The sequence below is a fragment of the Cotesia glomerata genome, linkage group LG1, assembly GCF_020080835.1.
Source record: "Cotesia glomerata isolate CgM1 linkage group LG1, MPM_Cglom_v2.3, whole genome shotgun sequence".
Lineage (NCBI taxonomy): Eukaryota > Metazoa > Arthropoda > Insecta > Hymenoptera > Braconidae > Cotesia > Cotesia glomerata.
Genome location: NC_058158.1, coordinates 35,871,180 through 35,896,490, shown reverse-complemented (window position 1 = coordinate 35,896,490; position 25,311 = coordinate 35,871,180). Strand labels below are relative to the sequence as shown.

The following is a 25,311-nucleotide window of genomic DNA, read 5'->3' as shown; positions in this document are numbered from 1 at the left end:
CACAACCACGACCGCGGGAAGCAAACGCACTACACGGTACGAATACGCCTGGAAACATATTATACTTGCTCTTCGTCTTGCACATCATCTTCCTCTTATGTGCTTGTGCTCTTCCTCTTACTCTTGCACCCCTCTCGTCAGAGCCGCAACACAGAACACAGAATGTCTTCTTAGTCTAGGGACTCAGTACCACCATACCCGTCAGAGGATAAACACCGTGACAATTTGTACATTTTTTTTCAATTTTATTTCATTATTTATTAACTCAAATTTGTTAAAATTAGAATAAAAAAATAAAAAAATAATTAATTAATTAATAAAATAATTTTGTGTTTAGGTGTAAAAAGGATTAACGAAAAAAATAAAAAATAATATAGAGAAATAGTGGCGGGATTTTTAAAAAGTGAAGTGAGGTGAATATTTTAACTTCCGATTATGGATAATTCCAGGATTACGGAGTGACTTGATAATTCATTATTGCGAGTGTTTTTTTGAGACTTGATTTTGAATTTTTTCAGTGTTGATAATGTAACGGTGATGAATATCATGAACAAACGGAGAGACAATTCCTGATATTGTTACGGGTGGAAATTAATATATCAGAGTTTGATTGACGAGGAAGCTGGGATTTAAGTACAAGATGCCGGAGAAGGAGGTGGCCTACCACCAGGAGGCCTTCTCCCTGCTGCCGCCGGCACCCCCGCCGCACCACCCCCACTCGGCCTTCCATGCGGCCTTTCACCCTCATCCGCATCACGGGCCGCCTCCACCGCCGTTTCATCCGCATCATGGACCGCCCCCGCCACCCCATCCTGCGGTCACCGCCGCCTGGGAACATCACGCGGCCGCCGCCGCCGCCGCTGCTGCCGCTTTTCATGCTCCACCGCCGCATCCGTAAGTTTTTTGATTTTTTTAGGCATGGTTTTTTATATGAGGTAAAAGTAGCTGACAATTTTTCGAAATTAATTTTTTAATTTATATTTATAAATCAAAAATTAATTAAAAGTCGTCTGATAATTTTTAATAATTAGCAAGAAAATAATTTAAAAATTGCATTAAAATTTTTTTAGATCAATTTTTGGAGTTATAAAAAATTTTTAAAAATATGAAACTTTAATTAGAAGTCATCTGATAATTTTTAATTAAAAAAAAAAAATAATTACCAAGAAAATAATTAAAAAATTGCATTAAAATTTTTTTAGATTAATTTTTGGAGCTATAAAAATTTTTTTAAATGATAATTAGACGTCTCATAATTTAAAAGTTATAAAAACTGATAATTGGATTTTAAATATTCAAAAAAATGTCTAATGCTACTTTGACACTCATAAAAAAGTAAATTTATCAAGAGATTATTCTCCCCTTTTAGAAAAATCTAAAAATTAAATATTACAAGTGTTGACATCTTGCAAATTAAAATTTCTAATACTCCAAAAAATATTTCAACCTGTTAAAAAGTAACTTTTAATAAATTCACCCAGGTTAAGCCATAAAACTTTAAATACCGAATTTAACTATTTTTTAACGATTTTGTTATACAAATCAAGATAGTAAATTTAACTATATCATTAAATTTTTATAATATACGTGAAAAAGTGTTATGTCTTGAATAATTCAATGTTTTGAATTTTATCGAATAGATAGTTTTATTTTTTATCTTTTATTGAAAATTTAATGACTTTAAATAGAAATCTTTTGACAAATCAAAACATAAAACTGCGTAATAAAAACATTGAATAATATTCAAAAGAATGACTTTTACGAGAAAACGTAAATCTGCTGTGAAATATAACTAAACAGAGTCTAGCAAAAAAAAAGTTGTGTAAATGACGGGTGGTGTATGTACACTTGGTCAATTAAATGGATTACGGGATGAAGAATCGGTGATTTAGGCGAGTTTTAACAGACGGAATGACTATAAACGCGTTCGCGGATTTTAAATAGTGAAACGACGTGCAAACTCGTCGTTATAATCCCAAGTACCAGCACTAGCACCAGTTAGAGTGATGCAGTCATAGTGATAGCCACAGTCTTGAAAAGACACACGGCCTGTCGTTAATTCATAGGGACATATCCGCGGAGAAGAACAAGACTCAGCAGATCTATCTCCGAGGAATGAGGAGAAGATAGTCCGTGTAAAAGCTCGTAAAATCACCTCGAGTTATTGCGGCAACCGTCGGAATGCCTGTCGGTGGCTACCGAGGGGTAAATTTATTTCCTCACTACATACTAATACTAAAAGTACATCAGCATCTCCACACTGCATTACTCTATCACTATTGCAGTAAGGAAAATTTAAGGCGCCAGCTTTCGGCTCGCTGCTAACAAAACAACCGGATTGTTTAAACCCTAAACCATTGGGCGTTGCGCTTATATTTTTTGCACTTATTTTAGCAGCTTACTCTACTGTATGTTCAAGTACTATTTTGCACTCCATGTACATACATGTATGTGTGTCTAAGTTTATAGGCTGGGACTGAAATTAAATACGCGATTGACGAAGCGACGGCAAAATTTAAACTTTTCTTCTTTTTGCCCAACCTCAGCACTTTTTATCCGAGATATTTTTGCTATCAAGGGTATTTTTGTCCTCCGCAATTTTATTCTCATTAGAACGTTTATTTTTGAACGGTTGGGAGGGATAAAATATACATTTTCTAGGAAATAATTGGCTATACAATATTATATTAAATTTTTTTGAAGAAATTTTACGAAAAATTCAAGACTTTTGTTCCTGATAAATTTATTTAAATGCTAAAATCTATGATTAATTATTTATTCATTTATTCATTGATAGTGAAATCAATATTAGATGTTAATAGAGCTTTAAGTAATACAAATTTGTGTTTAATTTTGCATACAAAAGACATGATATGAGTCCGTAATAGGTTGTAACATGCAGTATTTATTTATATAACAATTTCTAGTTGTGATTTATGATAGTAATATTTAACTAGGAGAGAAGTGAATGTATTGGTATTTTAAAACAACTAAGAGTTTGTTTTATTAATAATGTAGCGAATTTATTCAATTTTTTTAAATTGTAATTTTACTTTCTTTAAATACACTGATGGAAGGATTTGTTTATAGTTAAAAATATTTGTTAATATTTAACAAATCATCCATTAGAGACCACTTTTTAGTCCTTAACAAATATTTTTTAGTATTTAAAAAGATTTATTAATATTTAATAAATGAATATCATATTTATTAAATACAAACAAATCATTTTAAACACTAAAAAATATTTGTTTAATACTAAAAACTGGTCTCTAATAAATGATTTGTTAAATATTAACAAATATTTTTAACTATAAACAAATCCTTCTATTAGTGTATTTTGCTTCAATTTGAAGTTTTTTAAAATTTTTTTTGCTTCAAGTAAACTAAAGATTTAATTATTTTCTTAAAAAAATCAAATATTCTCTCCTGAACCGAATTTCAAGTTACAATATTCAAACAAAAGTATCGACAGAAAATCAAGTTCCCTTTTCATAAATCACTTGCTCAAAAAATCCGACTTTCCTTTCGACAAAAACAATTATTGACAAGATCCATGTCTCGAGTTGACGCGAGTTATACCAATGGGACTCGTGGGTGTAAGTTTGCTCGTAAAACCACGGAGATATCCATCTTATAAAGGGAATTCCCTTGTAGCTCACATATATACACATGTCTACATCTTCATGAATATCTTTATTGCTTATCCGCTGAAACACAGCCGTCCACAGAATACAAAATACAAAATACATATTTTTCTTGTTTTCATTCTATCCCGATAGAACAATATAAGACCGATTAAAATTTCTCCAAGATCGAGAATGCGGGTCCAGTTTAAACTTTCAGCCTTTATCGCTCGGTATCAAACTTACCCGCAATTTATATTAACACACACATTATACATTGAGAAAAAAAAAATACTTTTATTAAGAAAATTTTCTTGACACAAGAATTCATGTTCTTGAAAATTTTCAACAATATATTCTTTGCTCAAGAACTTGTTAAATTGATTGAAATAATTTTTACTTAATTTAGATAAAGCTGCTCTCTTGTTTATCTATTATTCAAAGATAAATATTGATGCTCTTCTCTTCAAAAAATAATAATTAATTATAATAGAATATTTTATCGTCCGAGAAATTGTTAATTGAGTAAAAGTATTTTTTTTTTTTTCAGTGTATGCACTGAAAAAAAACATTAACTTGATTCAAAAAAAAATTTTTTTAAATAAGAATATAATTTTGAAGAGGATAATTGTCTTGAATCAAGACAAAAAATTCTTGAATCAAGTAAAATTTTCTTAAATTAAGAATTTTTCTACTCAAATAAAGAATGTTAAGTTCTTCAAAATTATATACACTGATAGAAGGATTTAGTTCTATTTAATAAGATTTAGTAACAGATACTGAATAATTTAGTAACAAACCTTTCATTACCAAATATTTAGTAATAGGTACTAAATCGTTTTTCTCCCCTCCGGGCGGAAAGCGTCAATTTTCCGCCCGCTGCGCTAAATGAAAATGCCGCTTTCCGCCTCCGTCGAGGAGAAAAATAGTTTTCTCACCACGGGCATAAAATAAGAAAGCCTCAGATCACATGTTTGTCGACCTCGGCTTCGCCTCGGTCAACAATTACATGTAATCTGAGACATTTCTTATTTTCCTGCCCTAGGTAAGAAAAATACTATATTAAAGCTCATTTAGTTCCACCAAATAAATATTTAGTAGTATTTAACAAATGATTTATTGGTACTCATTAAATCGTTTATTGGTATCAAAGAAATTAATTTTTTAGCTAATTTTAGCGTGAAGCCTAACTTTTTAACTTAAAATAAATAAAAATAATTAAAATAAATAATTTTAAATAAAAATATAAGGTATTATAAAGAAAAAAATTTCATTAAATTATATTTTTTTGTTTATGACATTTATAAAATTTAAAATTAAACAAGTTTTTAACATATCAATAATAGACAAATTAAAAAATGTAAACTCAACTCCACTGAGAAAAGACATAAATAGAAGACATTTATTGGGAGTATGAGTATTTTTTAAGGTTTAATAAATCTCCCAAAATCGAGCTGAATAAAATAATTTAAGTTAGTGAATAGGTTATGTATCACATAAACATTGGAATTAAAGCATAGCCATCTACCGACAATACTTGCCAAATAAATATTTAGTACCTGTTACTAAATATTATTTGGTGACACTAAATATTTATTTGCATGTAATAAGGCTTTGTTCATAAAAAGAAATCATTTATTAAACTATAACAAATATTATTGATGGGTAGAAAATATTTGTTTCTCCCAAATAAATGAATAAAAATTTTGTTACTAAATCAGTTTAGTACTCCGTACTAAATCCTTCTATCAGTGTACTTGATTCAAGAACATTTTTTTTGTGTGTGATTTAATTTCCAGCAGATTTTATGAATGGAAATATGATAGGTCAATTTTTCTCGTTGAATTTGTTGGCATTGAATTTTCAATAGCAATAGCATAGTCTTCATTTAATATATTAATTTTTTTATTTATATTCAAATGTAGAGAAGAGTTAGATGTGTGAGTTAAAGTATGAGCAAATAAAGATGATATTTAATGTGTCCGGGATCGCGATATCGAGCAGAGAATCGTGGAGCGCTACCGTGCTCGGTCAATCTTTTATGTAGCTTCTTCAGCTCGTGATATCATCGGTCTCTCACCTTCCACTTGATTCTGCTGGTGTTAGAATAGAAAGCCCGAGTCTGAATTTGAATCTGAGTCTGAGTACCATACTGTACAATACAAATGTGTATCTGCATGTAATATTATTATAATGCTCTGCTTGGAATGGAGCAAACTTGGAGCTGAGAGTAAGAAGGAAACTTGTAGGTATTATAAAATAAAATAAAATAAAGAGTCTTGAGAGTACGGTATGGATATAGTGTGTAGTATGGACGGCGATACGATCCTTGGCGTGCGATTTATCATCAGTCCACCGCGTCCATTGATAAATTCCACGCATTCATAACGTAGACAAATAAAGTTAAATAAAATAAAGGCTGGGGAGCAAAAGAGAAACTTTTAGCGGAGAGTGAGAATTAAATAAGAGAGTGAGGAGTAAGAATGTAACTTCATAGATCAGAGCTTACGTTTATATTATTTATTTGTTTATGTAGATATCAGGGTGATGTATGTGTATTTATTGTTGGACACGCGATACCGTACTGTACAGCACTTAGGCTTGAGCATGATACGTCGCGATATACAGTGACGTGACCTGACGGTCTATCGATGCGCGATATAATACGAGTAGTGGAGAAACGCCTGAGAAACTCAACCCGCCGGCTTTGTGTTTGTAAATACGCGTAAAAAACTCGCGCCATTCAATTATCTCCTCATTAATCTTCAGACAATCAGCCATGAGAGTTTGAGCCTGGATAATTATTGCCGGAGCTTGTGGTTGAGAGTGTTTGGTTGTTTTATTTTTACTTTAGTATAAACTGTCACTATAATAAAAAAATGTTGATACTTTATCCAAAATTTTGGTTCCAAGTTCCACAAAATAAGTTTATTTGTTAGATTACTCCAAAAAGTTATTTTTAAGGCTTTAGATCAGAATTCTGCTTGAAAGGTGAGAGATCAAACGAAATTGATAAAGATCTATTGTAGAGAATTTAATTTTCTACAAAAAAGCTCTATAATTTTTTCATATTTTTGATATTTTGGCCAGAATTTTGAAGTTTTTAAAAATAAGTTTCTTAATTAAATTGCTCAAAAATTATTTTCCTATGACGTTAATTGAATTTCTGCTTTAACTACAACAGGTATGACTTTATAAGTATAAATTTCCTACAAAAAAGCTCTCTAATAATTTTTTAATATCTTTAATCCTGTAATCAGAAATTTATTTTAAATTACAAAACATTTTTTTTCATATAATTTCTACACAGAAAGAAAAATTTCTAGACTAGAGAACAAAATTTTTGGCTCAAGAAAATTTTCGGGTACCTGAAGGAAGACCGAAGTTGTGTTAGCCGAAGTAAAAATTTTTCTTGAAATTTTATTCTTGATGGAAGTAATTTTTTTTAATTTAAATTATCATAAATACTTGATACAATAAATTTGTATATTTGATCAAGATTTTTAGATACTTTAGGGAAGCAGCGCCACCTACTTCAGCTAAGAAAAAAATTTTCTTACCTTGAGAAAATTTTTCTCTTTAATATTTGATACCCATTTTATATTATTTTAGCGTGCAATTATATATATTGAATGAAAAAAAATGATGAAATATTATTTGATCTTCCCATTTGACATGTCAATCAATAAAAATATTAATGAAAATTTACTTCTATCTTTATATTTAATTTTTTGGAGCAAGAGAGAAATTTTCTCAAGACAAGAAAATTTACTTCTATCAAGAACTAAATTTTTTGGAGCAAGAGGATGAATTTTCTCAAAAAAACAAGATTTTCTTGACAAATAAATTTTCTTGGATCAAGATACGTATTTCTTAAAGCAAGAAAATTAATTTTGTTGGGATAAGTGAAATCTCTTGTGTCAAAAAAAAATTTTTTTTTCGCTCAAGAAAATAATTAGGAAGAAAAATTTGGTGGTAACACCCACCAAATCATTCCATCGAAAACATATATCGGCTATTTTTAACGACCGGCGTGAGACGACCTAAATCCGTCCATTAAAAATCAAACTTAATTTTAGTTTTTTCAGAATACACTTTTTAAATTAAACCCGACAATAAGACACTTGTAAAATAACATCCATCTAGATCTCGTGATCTAATTACTTGGGTGAGACAATTAAGCGATGGTACACTTGATAACTTTGATTTTGAAGCATCCCTAAGGGTGAATTAAAACGTCGGATAAATTCAGACGCGTGCTCGCGCTCAGTGTTTTAACATGTTGTGTTGTACCTACCCCGCTGCTTAATCACTGTACCTTGGAATTAAATATACATATACAAAAGGATATCCTCGAGGACTCGGTTCTCAGAAAGTTACGGTGCTTGGACCAGTATGAACATAAGTAGTTCTGCAGTGCGTGTAGTACTCTTGTCATCTGTGTGATTCATGTTGACAAGAAATATATACACATTATAATATATTTTTGACGTGTATGCAGCACACACATGTGTGTAATCCATGTGAATTTAAATGTAGGTGTATGTAGATGTGTTGAAGTAAAAGAGAGCCCAAAAGGAAACGGGATGGAGTATAGTTAGACTTTTCTCTTTAAATTTTATCTCGAGAAACTAAATGTGCCAGCCATGTGGCGCTCATTGTCTCATACATTTTATATACGTATATATATTTTTTTTTCCCGTAGATAATATAATATTTAGTCAGACTACCTAAACCAGTGACTTTATATTTTTTAGATAAACACTAGGAGCTAATGGTTTGATAATTAAAGCCCATTAATTTAAAATATGTCGCTATTAGTCAAAATTATTTTTTAAACTCTTCAATAAAAATTTTTATTATAATTTTATCATCATAAAAAATTAAAACACCATTTTTTATTTATAATTGATTGAAAAAAAATTTTTTTTTTTTAATTTTTTAACTTTAAAAATAATTTTTAAAAATTTTGTCTTTAGTAAAAATTTTTGTAAAAATTTTAAGACCATAAAAAATTGAAAAAGACAATTTTTTATTGAAAAAAAATTTTTTTTTTATTTTTAACAATTTTTGAACTTTAAAAATAATTTTTAAAAATGTTGTCTTTAATAAAAATTTTTGTACAAATTTTAAGACCACAAAAAATTAAAAAAGACAATTTTTTATCTAAAAAAAATTTTTTTTTTTAAGTTTTTAACAATTTTTCAACTTTAAAAATAATTTTTTAAAATTTTGTCTTTAATAAAAATTTTTATAAAAATTTTAAGACCATAAAAAACTAAAAAAGACAATTTCGTATTCAAAAAAAAATTTTTTTAGATAATTTTTAACTTTAAAAAAAATTATGACATAAAATTAAACCGGAAAAGTCAGATCAATATAGTATTACCTCGTACCAAGTTTTAACTTGACGTAAAATCTCATAATACCAGTTGTCCAAACAAACCAGAGTTGTTGTGGTGTCTGGAATTCACCACTCAGATCTTGCAGGACAGAATTAAATACGAAGCTGAAGCATATATGTAATATGTAGCTTTAGAGTACATAAGAGGAATCACTGCATCCACTATATGTACTATCATCATCAACTTGCAAGTCTTGTGTCTTGTGTCTTGTATTATGCTTTCTTCTTTCCTTGCTACGCTCCATTACTACCCGCAGTACACACCACACATTACACATTACATCCTTCTTGATGAACATGCGGACAACAAGTCGAAACGTCTTCATGAAGCTGAATTGCCTTGTGAGTAATTGGAACATGACCGACCAAAAAGTTTAATGAACATTCTCTGTTATTTTATTTTTGGTCTTACCCCACCTTTTTTTTTAATTATTTTGCACCAAAATTACCAATTTCATAGAAAAAAATTAATTTTTTTATAATAAAAATATTTATCTCGTTACCGCTTAAAAATATTGAACTTAATGAACTTAAATTGGAAGAACTGTGACATAATAGAGTTGAATGAAGCTTAAACCTACTTAATTGATGATAATAAATTACTTTAAAGTTTGAAAATTAAAATTAATTATCAATCTTGCAGTCACTACGTGACTGCCGTAACTTGTGAATTATGAATAAATAAAATTTTGTTTTTTTTTAAGTAATGAATTTTGTTAAATTTCACTGTACTTTCTTAAATATTGACGTTTTTAAAGATATAAGCTCATCCCGATGTTACACTCATCAAGAGCTTTGATTTGAATACCCACATGAATTTTAATATATTTTTCATATATTCATATATATAAATATATAAAATATATGAAAAATTGATGTGGGTACTCAAATGAAAGGTCTCGATGAGTGTAATATAGAGATGAGCTTATATCTTCAAAAATATTATTAGTTGACAAGATAGCAAAGTCATTTCTTAAATATTGACATTTTTAAAGATATAAGCTCATCCCGATGTTACACTCATCAAGAGCTTTGATTTGAATACCCACATGCATTTTAATATATTTTTCATATATTCATATTAGGGTGTGCCAAAATGTAACTTCCGTGGAGAACCTTTTAAAATTGAAATTTTGAGTTCCATTTTCAACAGCAGCTGTGTTTGGGCATTTCCTGAGATACTTCGGGGTGAGACGATTCATTTGATTGTTTATAGGATTTTTAACAGGAGATTTAATTGGGCACTTCCGGCCAAATTTTGAATTTTCACCGGAAATTCCCAAACTAAGCTTCTGTTAAAAAATTCTATGAAAATCAAATACATCGTCTCACACCAAAATATCTCAGAAAATGCCCAAACGCAGCCCCTGTTAAAAGCGGAACTCGAAATTCCAATTTTAAAAGGTTCTCCACGGGAGTTGCATTTTGGCACACCCTAATTCATATATATATAAATATATAAAATATATGAAAAATTGATGTGGGTGCTCAAATGAAAGGCCTCGATGAGTGTAATGTCAGGATGAGCTTATATCTTCAAAAATGTCAATGCCTCACAAGATACAAGGTAATTTCTTGATTATGTATCTAGAGATAAAATATTTTTGAATGCAGCCTAAATACTTATCATAATAAATTGACTATCGCTGAGAATGAAATGAAACCTTGAAAAGGCACAAATTTGATCAAGACTTCTGCAATGACACTAAATTTCATTTAAAAAAACTGATTTTATCGTATGAATATCCTGGATATCAAATTTTTCTTATTCTTCTAATAATATAGATTAAGCAATATACATTTTTTTTTCGAAGCAATGATCAATGACCAAAAAAAAATTTTTTTCTCAGTAAATAAATTTTTTACTAAAAACCTCCAGCGCTCTTGACTCGTCTATAATCGTAAAGATAACTACTCCATTAGTAGTGGGTAAAAAGCATCCGCGTATAAAAATGTCGATTTTAAAATAGCACATACCTTTTTCACACATGTATATTTATAAATGTATTATTATCATTATTATTACATATATATAGTAATATGAAAGTAGAAAATTTATTCACTGTCAATAGCTTAATGACGGCAAGCTGACGGAAGTCATTTGCCAGAGTCGAAAAATAACTATTAAAATTTTACGATACTTTTAATTATTTTTTTAATTCTTTTAACACATAATATTTTTTTACAATCCTCCGTTATAAAGACGTTTGAACAGCTACAGTAATCCATTACCATTTAAATGTAAAATCCGTGTCAATGTCCGATTATTTAAAAAAAAAAAAGACAAATTAAATTTTTTAATAATAATAATAAGATAAAATTTTATAAAAAATAAACTAAGAATATATATGAAGCGTATCTGGGATGCTTTTGCCGCACGGTTGGGCGTGCATCCGATTATCTTTTGGTAACTCAATCTTTTCTCTTGGAACCACTTCGCAGTATCTTCGCCCCGGCTCCCATAAATGACTCTATCCCTTTTTTTAAGACTCCCCAGATAAATCCGAAATAAAAATCGCATCGAATTCTCCTCCCAAAAAATCTTTAGCATATACATTGTAGAGCGAACACACAACGGACGGATAAACTCTTAGGTTAATATTTATAGCCAAATAAAAAGCATTCCTGTCGATGTAAATTAAAATTATTGCACAAAAGTACTTGTAACTTGTAGTGAGTATCTCAAGTATTCTTATGTACCTTTAACTTGACTTAAAAATACATCTATACGCTATATATATGGATGTATGTATGTAGACGGTGTCAAGTAAGACACAACATTCAAGCCCATCGTCCCAGCAGGAGACGACGTCTTCATGTCTTCTTTTTCCACTCTTCTTCTTGTCAGGTGCGAGAACCCGATCGCAATAAGGCTGAGCCAGAGTAACAACAAGACCAAGACCGTATTATATTATTATATATAGTAGACCGAATGAGGATGAGGATGAGGAACAAGAAGATGGAGAAGAATATATAACTTGCGGCTTCTTTACTACTCGAGTGTGATTATCCTGTTGGCAACTTTTCTCTCCAATCATACTCTCACTTACTCATTATCATTATAATTATCATTATTATTGTTATTATACTTATATCCGCTGGTTGATGATTTTATTAACATAAATCACTTCTACCGCAACTCATCGATTTATTATCTTGGCAAGAAATTTCTGAGCAATCTAGAGGATTTATTAACTTTCTTGCATTATTGACATTGACATTCAAAATTTATCGAACATATTAAAGTATTATTAAAAAATGTTTGGAAAATCCAAAAGTGCACGACTCATAATACACCGATAGAAGGATTTGTTTATAATTAAATATATTTGTTAATATTTAATAAACCATTTATTAGAGACCACTTTTTAGTCCTTAACAAATATTTCTTAGTATTTAAAAAGATTTATTAATATTAAATAAATGAATATCAGATTTATTAAATACAAACAAATAATTTTAAATACTAAGAAATATTTGTTTAATACTAAAAAGTGATCTCTAATAAATGATTTATTAACTATTAACAAATATTTTTTAATACAAATAAATTCTTCAGTGTACTCATTAAATTATGAAATATTAATAAATCAAAAAATGTGAAAAAAAATTTTTAAAACAGCTAAAATAGCACGATAATGCGCAAGCACCTCTAATGGGATAAATGTACACAATATATATCGATATACAGTCTTCTGAATTTTGTTTTATTTTATTAATTGAACAGAAACGACACTGAATTTCCTAGCCATTCGCATTCGGTGACCTATAATTCTTTCAAAGAATTTTTTTTTTTTTAATTTAACTCAATTAATGCATTTTTTTGCAAGTTACAGTGTTTTCAGAGTTTCATACATGACGGACAGGAAAATTTTTTGACCTATTTTGATGTTTTTTCCGTTTCTATTGCACTAAATTAATTTTTGAAAAATGTCAAATTAATGTTCATTAAATTATCTTGACAATAGTATGCAAAATATCTTGATTCCGTGAACTAACAAGACTATAATAATAAAAATAGTTGCTGAAATGAGGCAAAAAAAATTTTTCGATTGTAAAGCACTCTTCGATGCTTCGCATCATGAGCCGTGCAAAATTATAAAATTATGAAAGCAAAAAATCAATTGCAATAAATTTAAAAGACAATTTTGATGAAATAAAAATTGCTTCAAATTTTAGATGCGCTCTAATGGCCGCCGCGAAAAATTAACAAATATTTAAATGTAAAATTTTAAATTTAAATGTAAGAAAAAAATAGAATGATTTTTTTTGGTTGAAGACACGACAGTAGCGGCGCGTCGCGGAAGAACTGGGCACCAATATGGCCACGGTCGTACATCAATATCAATATAAATATCGAATGGGCCATAATGGGTATAATATAAGTTAAATATAAGGGTACATAAGATAAAAGAAAACAGAACGTATGGCAAGAACATGAAATAAATGTGCACGGATGATATAGAATTGAATGTATTGGCCAGCCAGAGGTTTCATTGGATAAAATCCGAGAGAGAGTTTGTCTGGGCTGGTTCACGGATGATGCATGATCGTGCCCGGCTCGCGTTGTACCTTCGTGCGCTACTCCGTTTGCAAACTCGCTGAGGCTTAGTCGAATCGTGGACCGTACCGGGTAGGGGCTACAGGTCAACTTTTAAGATGGAGTTTTAAATATATATCCGCGATTGTATGTCTCAATGTCTGGTTTATTTAGTTGTTCGGAGCAAGTACATATGGAATTTACTTTTAGATTTCATTTTTTGCTGAGATTTATTTATTGATGTCCAAGTTCAATTTTTTCCGTGTGTTAAAATATCATTTTTAATTTTTTATGGTCAAGTTTAATTCTGATATTATTCGGAGAATATATACTTGATAAATTTATCAATCAAATATTATTACACATATATGTTCCCATATGTTGAATCATATATATTCAAATATATTATTACGCAAAAGTCTTTATAGATGTAGTTAAATATGAAGTCCTATATGTTTCCATCTATGCAGTCATATAAATTAATATTTGTCTGTATATTAACTACACATACATATAATATCTCTTTATCAATGTAGTTAATTAAAAAAATTAATTAATTAATTAAAAAAAATTTTTAATCTAAAAATAAATTTATTAATTCAATGAATTATACATGAAATTATCTATTTTATATATTACATATGACTTCATATGTGGAATCATACACAAAAAAAAATTTACTTGAATCAAGCAAATAATTTTGAAGAATTTCATCTTCTTGGTTTGAGTTGAAAAATTATTAAACTAAGTAATTTTACTTGATTCAAGAATTTTTTGTCTTGATTCAAGATAATGAACTTCTTCAAAATTTTGTTCTTGGTTCAAGAAATTTTCTCTTGATTCAAGTAAATTTTTTTTTCTGTGTATACATTCACATATATCTTCACACATGTTGTAAATGAAGTTATGTTCACATAGTCTATACATATAATTACACATATGAATATAGAAGTACACAGAAAAAATAATTAATATAAATCAAGTGAAAAATTCTAGATCCAAAAAAATAATTTTGAAAAGTTTCATTGTCTTGAATCAAGACAAAAAATTCTTGAATCAAGTAAAATTTATTTAAACCAAAAAAAATTTCTTAGTTTAAGAATTTTTCTACTCAAATCAAGAAAATTAAGTTCTTCAAAATTATTTACTGGATTTAAGTTGATTTTTTTTCTGTGTGGAAAACATTAAAATTAACAAAAATATTTTTTCTTATTTTCACTTTACAAGAAAATTTTTCAAAATTTTTTTAGCTTTAATCTAATTAATCTAATTGCTACCCAGTCATAAATTTGTTAGTTTATATATTATATATTTATTAGTACAGTATCAGAAGAGAAAAACGGAGTAAATAAAGGGATAGGGATGTAAATAAATACAAAAGTAAATGTGGAGTGTAACCTTAGACCCTCGAAGAGGAAGATATCTAAGAGCCCATGAAGTAATAAGTAACAAAGAGTAGTAAGGGAAGTAAAAAATAGCGAATATAACAGACCAATAATGGTTTTTCTGACGGCTTTACTCTCTCTCGTCTGAGGGCATTAAAGCTACGGAAGAAAAAAGTTTTAAATCATACGGCGGATAAGATCTCTGTGGTATTCTCCTGAGCTAGTGGACGCCGCTGTTCAAGGATAATTTAGTAATTACGGCCAGATGCTTGCCCCGCGGGCAAATTTCACTCCCTCTCTCTCTTTTCTCTCTATTTCGAGCCTATTTCTCCTCATTCGCTGCTTTTATTTCATCTTTACTCGGCGTGTATCCTAGCGATCATCATTCTAAGCTTCTATTCCGCTGCTATCTTCCAGATCCAGAGTTTAGCTTTAAACTCGGGTTTTCCACTATACTTAGACACGTCCTAGGTATCGCCTTTTACTTGAGCAATCTTTCCAAGTCAATCCTTTTCTTGCCTGAGTAGTTCCCTTCCTCTTTTCCTTCGTCAAAAACACATGCTTCGTGAAGAAACCGACACGTGTTAGTTTAAAACATGATAAATTGTCGACAAACGAGGGTGTTTCAAGCCTTAAATAAGTAGTTATCAAACTCATTTTATAATTTATAATGTTCAGATTTTTTTTAATTTATTAAACGATAAAAATTAACAAAATAAAATTTTTCAAAAATTGCATCATTTTTATAGTTTACTTTAAATTTAATTTTTGATTCAACTGTAAGAAGAAAAATAATTACCTTTTTTATTTAAAATTAAATTTTCTTACAAAAAAGCTTCTATAAATTTTTTTTTGTATCTCCAATATTTAATTCACAAATTAAATTTCAAATAACAAAACGATTTTTTTCCTTTTAATTCTCAAATTTAATAAGATACAAATTAAAAAAGAAATTTTTTAACCCATAAACATTCTCCAAAATCATTCCAACACTTTCACACAATCATCCTTGAAAAACCAACAAATTTAATCCTCCTTAACGTCTTTATTTGTAAGCCATAAATGAATTTGTCGCGGCTGAAAAATAATTTTTAAAAGTCACACAACTAAACCCTCTTTTTTTTCCTGGGCCTCAACTTTCACACTATGCTCACAATTAAATAGATAATTAGCATTAAATCCGGTTACTTAACATCAGTGAATTAACAAATATAACCTGAAATGAAAAAATTAGGAAAACGGTTGACCCTGAAGGCCATCCCTGCAACTTCCCGCTAATTCCATACTTAGGCGCTTAAAATTGCACCAATGACGTTTTTGAGCTCTTCGAGCTCAAAAATACAATTTATAGGTTATTTTGAGCTCTCCGAGCTCAAAGAGATTGCTTTCCTATGCTTTAAAGCTCTTCGAGCTCAAAAGTCTGATAAAGATTTGATAAAACACTATTTTTTGAATTTTTAAACCGCAATAACTTTTGAATGAATAAACCGATTTTTACGCGGTTAGAAGCATTCGACGCAGTTTTTTAAGCCTCACAAAGAATCTCAAATTTTGAATTGATCGCGCTAGGAATTTTGGAGTTATTCCGAAAAAACACTTTTTTCGGTTTTCTTTCGTTCACGATATCTCTCGAACGAATAAACCGATTTTGACCGGACTGGTGGCGATCGACGTGGTTTTTTGAGGTTAAGAGTTGATTAGTTTTCGGAATTAACCTATTAAGACGTTTAAAAGTTATTCCAAAAAAACCACATTTGAAAAAAATTTTTTTTTCAGTTTTTTGAAGATTTCTCAAAATCTATTGATCTGAATCGGTCCAAATTAGTTTCAAAATCTAAGTTTGGTCAAGCCCTTTCAAATGGAACCAACCGCGATGAAATCGGTCAAGCCGTTCAAAAGTTATAAGCGGTTCACATACTTTCACACACACACACACACACACACACACACACATACACACACACACACACACACACACACACACACACAGTGACAACCTCGCGGGGATAGTCAGGGAAGCTTCCTGTGACTTTCAAACGTCGAGATCTGATGAAAACTCGATTTCTGCAAAACGGGGTGAAAACAATAACTTCCCGATTTTTGAAAATCTTCGATTTTCTTAGCGGGAAGTTAAAAAAAAGTAATGATGATGACAATAACAATAACAATGCTCCAAATTAAATAAAAATCCATATTATTAAGAGAACAAGAAAAAGTAAATAATTTCAAGAAAATTTCTTTCTTTTTTTAATCAAATACTTATAAAAAATTTTTTTTTTTATTGTAATTTTCAATAAAATATTATAAGCCCCTAAATTGTCTAGAGTTCAGTAACTTAAAGAAATTTATTTATTAATTGAACGATATCAATGAACCCGCGATACAAACCAACGAAGCTCAACTTATTATTACTATCCCCGACTGATACTCATATATAAACGTATATGTATATATTATAATTACAAATGAATAGAAACTGAAGGACTAATATAGCACAACAGAGCGCGCATTGAATTTGTCTGGCAATGTGTTCATAAACGACGACGGTCATGATTACTTAGAGGATGAAATGTAGCGATGTAGATTGGTAGATGAGAGCACACAGACCCAGAAACAGAAACACAAACAGTACTGATGATGGTGTCATCGTTAATCGTTAAGCTCATTTTATTTTAGGCATCAATCATTGGCAACTCATTGGAATAAAAAGAGGCAAAAACAAAAATGCTACTTTCCGTCTTATTTTTTTTTTTTTCAAACAAAAACATTTAAATCACACGCAATTATCTTACATGTCATTAATCTTGAGGTAAAAAAATAAAAGTATAAATTTTATTTTATTTTATTTTTTTTTTTTTACTATAAAATTATGCAAACTCTTATAATCCATGTTGGCTGTCGCTGGGTGATTCTTTGAAGCTTACAGCAACGATTCTGATGAAAGGACCTCGTGGCGGATGGTTTAGTTTGACAAATGAACGTCCGAGTCATCTCTGGGACTGCTTTGCTCATACTGTACCTTGTATAAGAATTTTAAAATGAAATGAAAGACGCGAGAGGTAACCAACCGGAGAATAGAGACAAAAACGTTTTACGGAAGGTGTTATGTTCGTGCCCAAATCTCTTTCGGATTATATTATACTTTATATGAATTTCTGTAGTTGTAATTGTAGATGTAGTTGGTTCCTCTTTGGCTGAGCTTCAGACCGCGACCACGAGTAGAATCTGTCCGTTTAATCCTGATTAATGCCCGCTCGCTCGCGTTAATGCTAATACCGAACCACGCCTGGGTTCTGGAGCCAGTCCAGCCTGCTCTTCTTCTTCTTACTATTGTATTAATATATTATTATATTACTCAGCTTTTATTGGGCAGCTACTATGTGCGATACACTAATTCAAGTGTCATGTGTGTTTATCAAATGTCTCGTATCATTAAAAATTTGAGTAATCCTTTGGCTTGAACGATTTGACGCAGGTGAAATTTTTTAACACTTTAATGTACACTAGCGACCTTGCAGTCACTGTGTGACTGCCGTAACTTGTGAAGTATAAATAAATAAAATTATGCCTTATCAAATAATGATTTTTGTTAAATTGCACTGTAATTTCTTAAATATTGACGTTTTTAAAGATATAAGCTCATCCCGATGTTACACTCATCAAAAGCTTTCAATTGAGTACCCACTTGCATTCTTTATATATTTTTCATGTATAAATATATAAATAAATGAAATATATAAAAAATTGATGTGGGTACTCAAATGAAAGATCTTGATGAGTGTAATGTCGGAATGAGTTTATATCTTTAAAAATGTCAATAATTCACAAGATGTAAGGTCATTTCTTAATTATTGACATTTTTAAAGATATAAACTCATCAAGAGCTTTCATTTGAGTACCCACATGCATTTTGATATATTTTTTATATATTTATATATATAATATATATAAATATATAAAGTATATGAAAAATTGATGTGGGTACTCAAATGAAAGGTCTCGATCAGTATAACATCGGGATGAGCTTATATCTTCAAAAATATCATTAGTTGGCAAGATGGCTAAGTCAGTTCTTAATTATTGACATTTTTTAAGATATAAGCTCATCCTGATGTTACACTCATCAAGAGCTTTCATTTGAGTACCCACATGCATTTTTGATATATTTTTCATATATTCATATATATAATATATTTATATAAATATATGAAAAATTGATGTGGGTACTTAAATGAAAGGTCTTAATGAGTATAACATCGGAATGAGCTTATATCTTTAAAAATGTTAATAGTTTACAAGATACAAGGTAATTTCTTAATTATGTATCTAGAGATAGAGAATTTTCGAAAGTAGCATAAATACTTATCATAACAAATGACTATCGGTGAGAATAATATGAAATCTTGAAAAGGCACAAATTCAAATCAAGACCTTTGCAATGACACTAAATTTCATAAAAAAAAAAACCGATTTTATCAAATGACTATTCTGGACACAAAATTTTTATTATTCTTTTAATAATATAGATTATTTGTTAGTCTGAAAATATTAAAAATATTCTGAAATTTTGAATTTTTTCCGGAAAAAATATAAAATTTAAAGTAATCTTTTAAAAGAAGAAAACGAATAATTTTCTTTAAATTAATTTAGTTAATAAATATTTTTTTTTCTGTTCAAAAATTAAAAGAAAAATCTTTAAAATTTCATAAAAAATTATTTTTTTCAACATCACTAAACTCTGGATAAATCTAATTTATATTAGCTATTGATTTACCAAAATCAAAAAAAAATTGAGCAAGATTTATTGATAAAAAGCGTAACTCAATCCCGCTCAAAGTGAGTTGTTATAAAAATAAACAAAAAAAAGTAAAGTAAAAGATATAAGACAAAAAAAAAATTTAAGCGAATAAAAAGCAAGGAAGTAGCAATAAAAAAGGAGTAGAGGCCGATAATAAGAGCGACGTGTTGAGAGTAAGAAATATTTAACGAGTAACGATAATTTCTCGCGCATTTTACCCCAGGGAGCCAAACAATTACCGTAAGTCGTTGACAGCCCGCAGAGTGAAGAGTGAGAGCCGAGAATCACTCTCAGGAGACTGAAGACTGATATACAAGAAGTTAAGATCACTCGCATCGTACGAGTATTGTATATCGGTGTACGGATCAATCCAAATGGTGTGGTAGCCTATCCTGAGCCAAGAACAGAGCTTAGTCTCAGCGACTTCTGGGCCTTCTTCTGAGTATCGGGAGAACGAGTGACTGGCAGCCACCTCGTGTTGCTTCGCCGGCACCTCCAAACGCATCAGGCAAATATGGCGGCCATCAATCGCCTGATGTCTGATGAAGACTACCTCCACGGGGTGTCTATTAATTTTCTTTCCACTTCCTCGATGCTACGTCGCTGTTCATTATATCATTATCATTACATTACTCCATTCCGACTTAATCTCTCTATCCAACTTCTTCTTCTTCTTCTTCTTCTTTCATAATTTTTTTTTTTTTTTTTTTAAGGAGAAAAATTTTGGAACTCAATCTCGCCGGGAAGGACTTTGATTACAATTTTTGTTTTAGTTTTTTATTATTAACTTCTCTATATTTCGCCTCTGTTACATCCGCAATAATATTATGGTGTAGCCGCGTGGCGCATTTATCTCGCGGGATAAATCGCCGGTGATATTTTACCGTCGAAAGTCGATGCCTGGCTCCGGTTACGCTCCCCCGTACGATATTTCATTTGCATTCCCTCTATCCGATCCTTTTCTCTTATTATTATTTTATTTAATATTTTAGTTTACTTTCATATAAATATTTTGTTTTATATCTGTACAATATCATTCGTTTCAATCTTTATTTCAAACAATGACGATAATTATTTGGAATTTTATAACAGATTTAATTGAAATATTTTCAGAATAATTTATTACCGAAATTCAGTCTTTAAAATTATTTGTAAATTTATAACAATAATAACTAGCAACTTAATTAAATAATAAATTTTGTTAAGTTGCAGTGTACTTTCTTAACTATGCACGTTTTTAAAGATGTAAGCTCGTTCTGATGTTACACTCATCAAGAGCTTTCATTTGAGTACCCACATGCATTTTTATATAATTTTCATATATATATATATATATGTAATATATATAAATAAATAAAATATATGAAAAAATTTATGTGGGTACTCAAAAGAAAGGTCTCGATGAGTGTAATATAGAGATGAGCTTATATCTTCAAAAATATCTTTAGTTGACAAGATAGCAAAGTCAGTTCTTAATTATTGACATTTTTCAAGATATAAGCTCATCCTGATGTTAGACTCATTGAGAGCTTTCATTTGAGTACCCACATGCATTTTGATGTATTTTTAATATATACCTGTATATAATGTATATAAATATATGAAAAATTGATGTAGGTACTCAAATGAAAGGTCTCGATGAATGTAACATCAGGATGAGCTTATACACAGGAAAAAATTTTGCGTCAATGTGTCAAAAAATTTTGTGTTAAAAATTTTTATGTTAAATATTTAACACTTTTTTATGTCAATTTTACACTCTTTTGTGTTAATTTAACACAATAAATGTTAAATTTACATAAAAAAGTGTTAAATATTTAACACAGAATTTTTTGACGAAATGACGCAAAATTTTTTACTGTGTATCTTTAAAAATGTCAATAGTTCACAAGATACAAGATCATTTCTTAATTATGTTTATAGTTAAAAATATTTGTTAATATTTAATAAATCATTTATTAGAGACCACTTTTTAGTATTAAACAAATATTTCTTAGCATTTAAAATGATTTGTTTGTTTTTAATAAATCTGATATTTATTTATTAAATATTAATAAATCTTTTTAAATACTAAAAAATATTTGTTAAGGACTAAAAAGTGGTCTCCAATAAATAATTTGTTAAATATTAACAAATATTTTTAACTATAAACAAATCCTTCTATCAGTGTATCTTGGAAACAAAATTTTTATTATTCTCTTAATAATGTAGATAATAATTTTACAATGATTATATATTAAAGAATATTTTTTAAATTGAATTTTTACTTAAAAGTTCCGATATAAGGTAAAAGCCCCAATAGATGATCATATACTGGTACGTGATCATCTATTGGGGCTTTTACCTTAAATGCTATAATATATTTAATTTTTTTTTCTTTAAAAATAATTTTTTCACATCACCTGCAGGCTGTTCAATAAAAATATCCACTTTTTATAGTGTTATAATTTTTTCACTACTGAAACTTAAAATATTAAACATTTATGAGTACTTAAATCTTGCGAAAAAAAATATTAAGCCTATCAAAGTGTAAGAATCTGAAAAAAATAAAAAAGTAAAATTATTTGCGACACTTAAAAAGTTTCAATTATATATACAACTAAATGTAATACATATACAAATATATAAACAGAGAGTTAGCGACATCAACATCCCCGAGAGTTAAGAAACAGGTTCTCGGGTGGAATGTACACATAATTTCCCGCGTTGATGCCAATAAAAGGAACGAGTACAATTTTATAAGCGTGCCTTTTTAGCGCCTCCTTCTTCACAGCGTGACATACGTACACACGCACGTAATTTCTCCACAAATATAACCCAACAAAACAGCACGTTTACCCCAGAACCAGGAATGAGAATCCTTTTATTCAACTCATACTTACTTGCATTAAGCCGCACTAATACTTACACATGATACATGCTCGGCTATTCACACTCACAACTTCTGTAATGGATGCTCTCGGAACTCCATCCGCCATAATATAAGTATTAAGCTTTCTGCTCAGTGTATAACTGGGAATCCCACGGGTTTATGGCGCTCTCTGCACTTTTATTGAACAACTTTGCCGTCTAATGTTGCTGCCCATCCAGATCTCGATTAGGATTTCCGAGATATTTATCCGCGTTACGCGTTTATGCGCCTCTAATTAAAATAATTATTTCAACAAACTTATCTACTTTATTACGCGCTTCTACTTTTTTAACATTATTATTAGTCCTCGCAACATTCCTTTTGTAGAAATGAACAAAAATTAAAATAATTATTTTAAATTAAATAAATTCAAAATATCTAGCATTTAATTTGATCAAATAATTAGAAAATTATTTAATAACATTTTCAAACTTTAATTTATTGTGTAAAATTAATCTATATTATTAAGAGGATATGAAAAATTTTGTATCCAGGATAGTCATAGGACAAAATCGGTTTTTTAAAGTTAAATTTAATGTCATTGCAAAGATCTTGATTTGAATTTTTGCCTTTTCAAGTTTTCATATCATTTTCACCGATAGTCAATTTATTATGATAAGTATTTAGGCTGCATTCAAAAATACTCTATTTCTAGTTACATAATTAAGAAATGACCTTGTATCTCGTGAACTATTGACATTTTTAAAGATATAAGCTCATTCCAATGTTACACTCATCAAGACCTTTCATTTGAGTACCCACATCAGTTTTTCATATATTTATATATATTATATATATTATATATATATATAAGAAATATATCAAAATGCATGTGAGTACTCAAATGAAAGCTCTTGATGAGCATAACATCAGGATGAGCTTATATCTTAAAAAATGTCAATAATTAAGAACTGACCTGGCCATCTTGTCAACTAATGATATTTTTGAAGATATAAGCTCATCCTGATGTTACACTCATCGAGATCTTTCATTTGAGCACCCACATCAATTTTTCATATATTTTATATATTTATGTATATTATATATATAAATATATGAAAAATATATCAAAATGCATGTGGGTACTCAAATGAAAGCTCTTGATGAGTGTAACATCGGGATGAGCTTATATCTTCAAAAACATCGGTATTAACGAAAGTACAGTGCAATTTAACAAAAGTCATTATTTAATAAAGCAAAATATTATTTATTTATATTTTTCAAGTCACGACAGTCTTATAGTGATAGCAAGGTTGCTAATTAGAAAATTATTTAATAAAATTTTCAAACCCTAATTCATGGTATAAAATTAATAAATATTAAATTCATAATATTTTATTTAAAAAATCGCGCGCTTTTAACATGAAAAACGTCATTTTCAAGTACAATTACCGGAATCATAAACCAACGCCATCTGTTTGATCTTTTGACCAACAAAATTAATAATTAAAATCAAAACTGGAACAAATTAATCAAAAAAGTGTTTTTTATGATTGTTAAATTAAAAAAAAATTTTAAACTATTAATTAACAATTTTCCTTCAAAGCAGCCGCTTATTGTCCCACTTGACTTCCTTTTATTAATTTAAAATCAATTAAACCCAACTAAGAATCAATAAAAAATAAATTACAAACTTTCGATCGATAAAATAAATTAGCGGATAATAAAGACTTATTCGCGGCAGCCAACAAAGTGACTGACGGTCTTTGATCCTTACATTACACACTGGTTTAGTTCTCGTGATACGATACTGCAGATCAGGCAATTCCATATCAGTCAGCGGTTCTTTCTTTAGTACGTCCACGTCCTGTCGTTTAATTCCTGCGTGGTGTAAGCGAGCAGAGGCATTCGAGGTATTTTTGAACCGGTCAGACCAACAAATACTTGTCTTATATCTTACGAAGGAAAAATATCAATCTTTTTATTTTATTTTATTATCTGCTCGGAGCAAAACAATACCGAATAGCAATCGGGAATTTAAATTCATTATTTATACCAAATTAGCAAGCTACAAATCATCAGGTACATTATTAGCTGAATATTATGAGTTATGAGTTATGAGGAGCATTATATTACTTACTATACATTAGTTGGTAAGTAACGATCGGTAACGTCTATTTACACTATGGAGCTCTTAAGAGGGAGAGAGAAAGTATCTTTTGATAATAATGCTTACAGGCTTATTATTATCCACGCTAGGAACAATATAAATGTGTTCACTTGGGCCTTATCTGCTGTGCTAGAGTGTAATACTCCGATCTGTTGTATAAATAGTTTAGAGTCTTTTTTTTTGTTATTATTATTATTAACATTATTAGGTTCTAACAACCTACAATAACAGTAACAAAGTAAATCCAAGTGGTACAAAGGAGCGAGCGACGATCAACTTGCAGATGAATTATTGAACGCCAACGTTGATCAAAAGCCGCCGCGAAAACCGCGACAGCCAACAGTCTTAACGCGCGTGTACTAACTTACCCGATTTATCTTTACTACCATTTTATTATTATTTCATTTTTTACTTCAATTTATATAACTTTTGTTGTATGATGAATTTTTTTAAAGTTATTCTGAAAAGTCAAAAATTATTTTTTATTTTCAAATGATCGAAAATTTATCAATTAGTTGATTTTTAAAAATTATTTAA

The 25,311-nt window shown here is 29.6% G+C and overlaps 1 protein-coding gene across 4 annotated transcripts in view; it reads left to right on the top strand.

The window, feature by feature from the left end:
- Positions 1 to 25,311, top strand: part of LOC123270646 (transcriptional activator cubitus interruptus) — a 142,721-nt gene that overhangs the window by 30,499 nt on the left and 86,911 nt on the right. For 2 of the 4 annotated variants that reach the window (XM_044736785.1, XM_044736805.1), the window contains exon 1: positions 345 to 894. In XM_044736785.1, coding sequence (XP_044592720.1) covers positions 641 to 894 — 254 coding nt within the window. In that variant the 5' untranslated portion in view covers positions 345 to 640. Of the gene's footprint in view, positions 1 to 344; positions 895 to 25,311 lie in introns of those variants that run through there. The other 2 variants (XM_044736799.1, XM_044736793.1) reach the window with 2 other exon arrangements.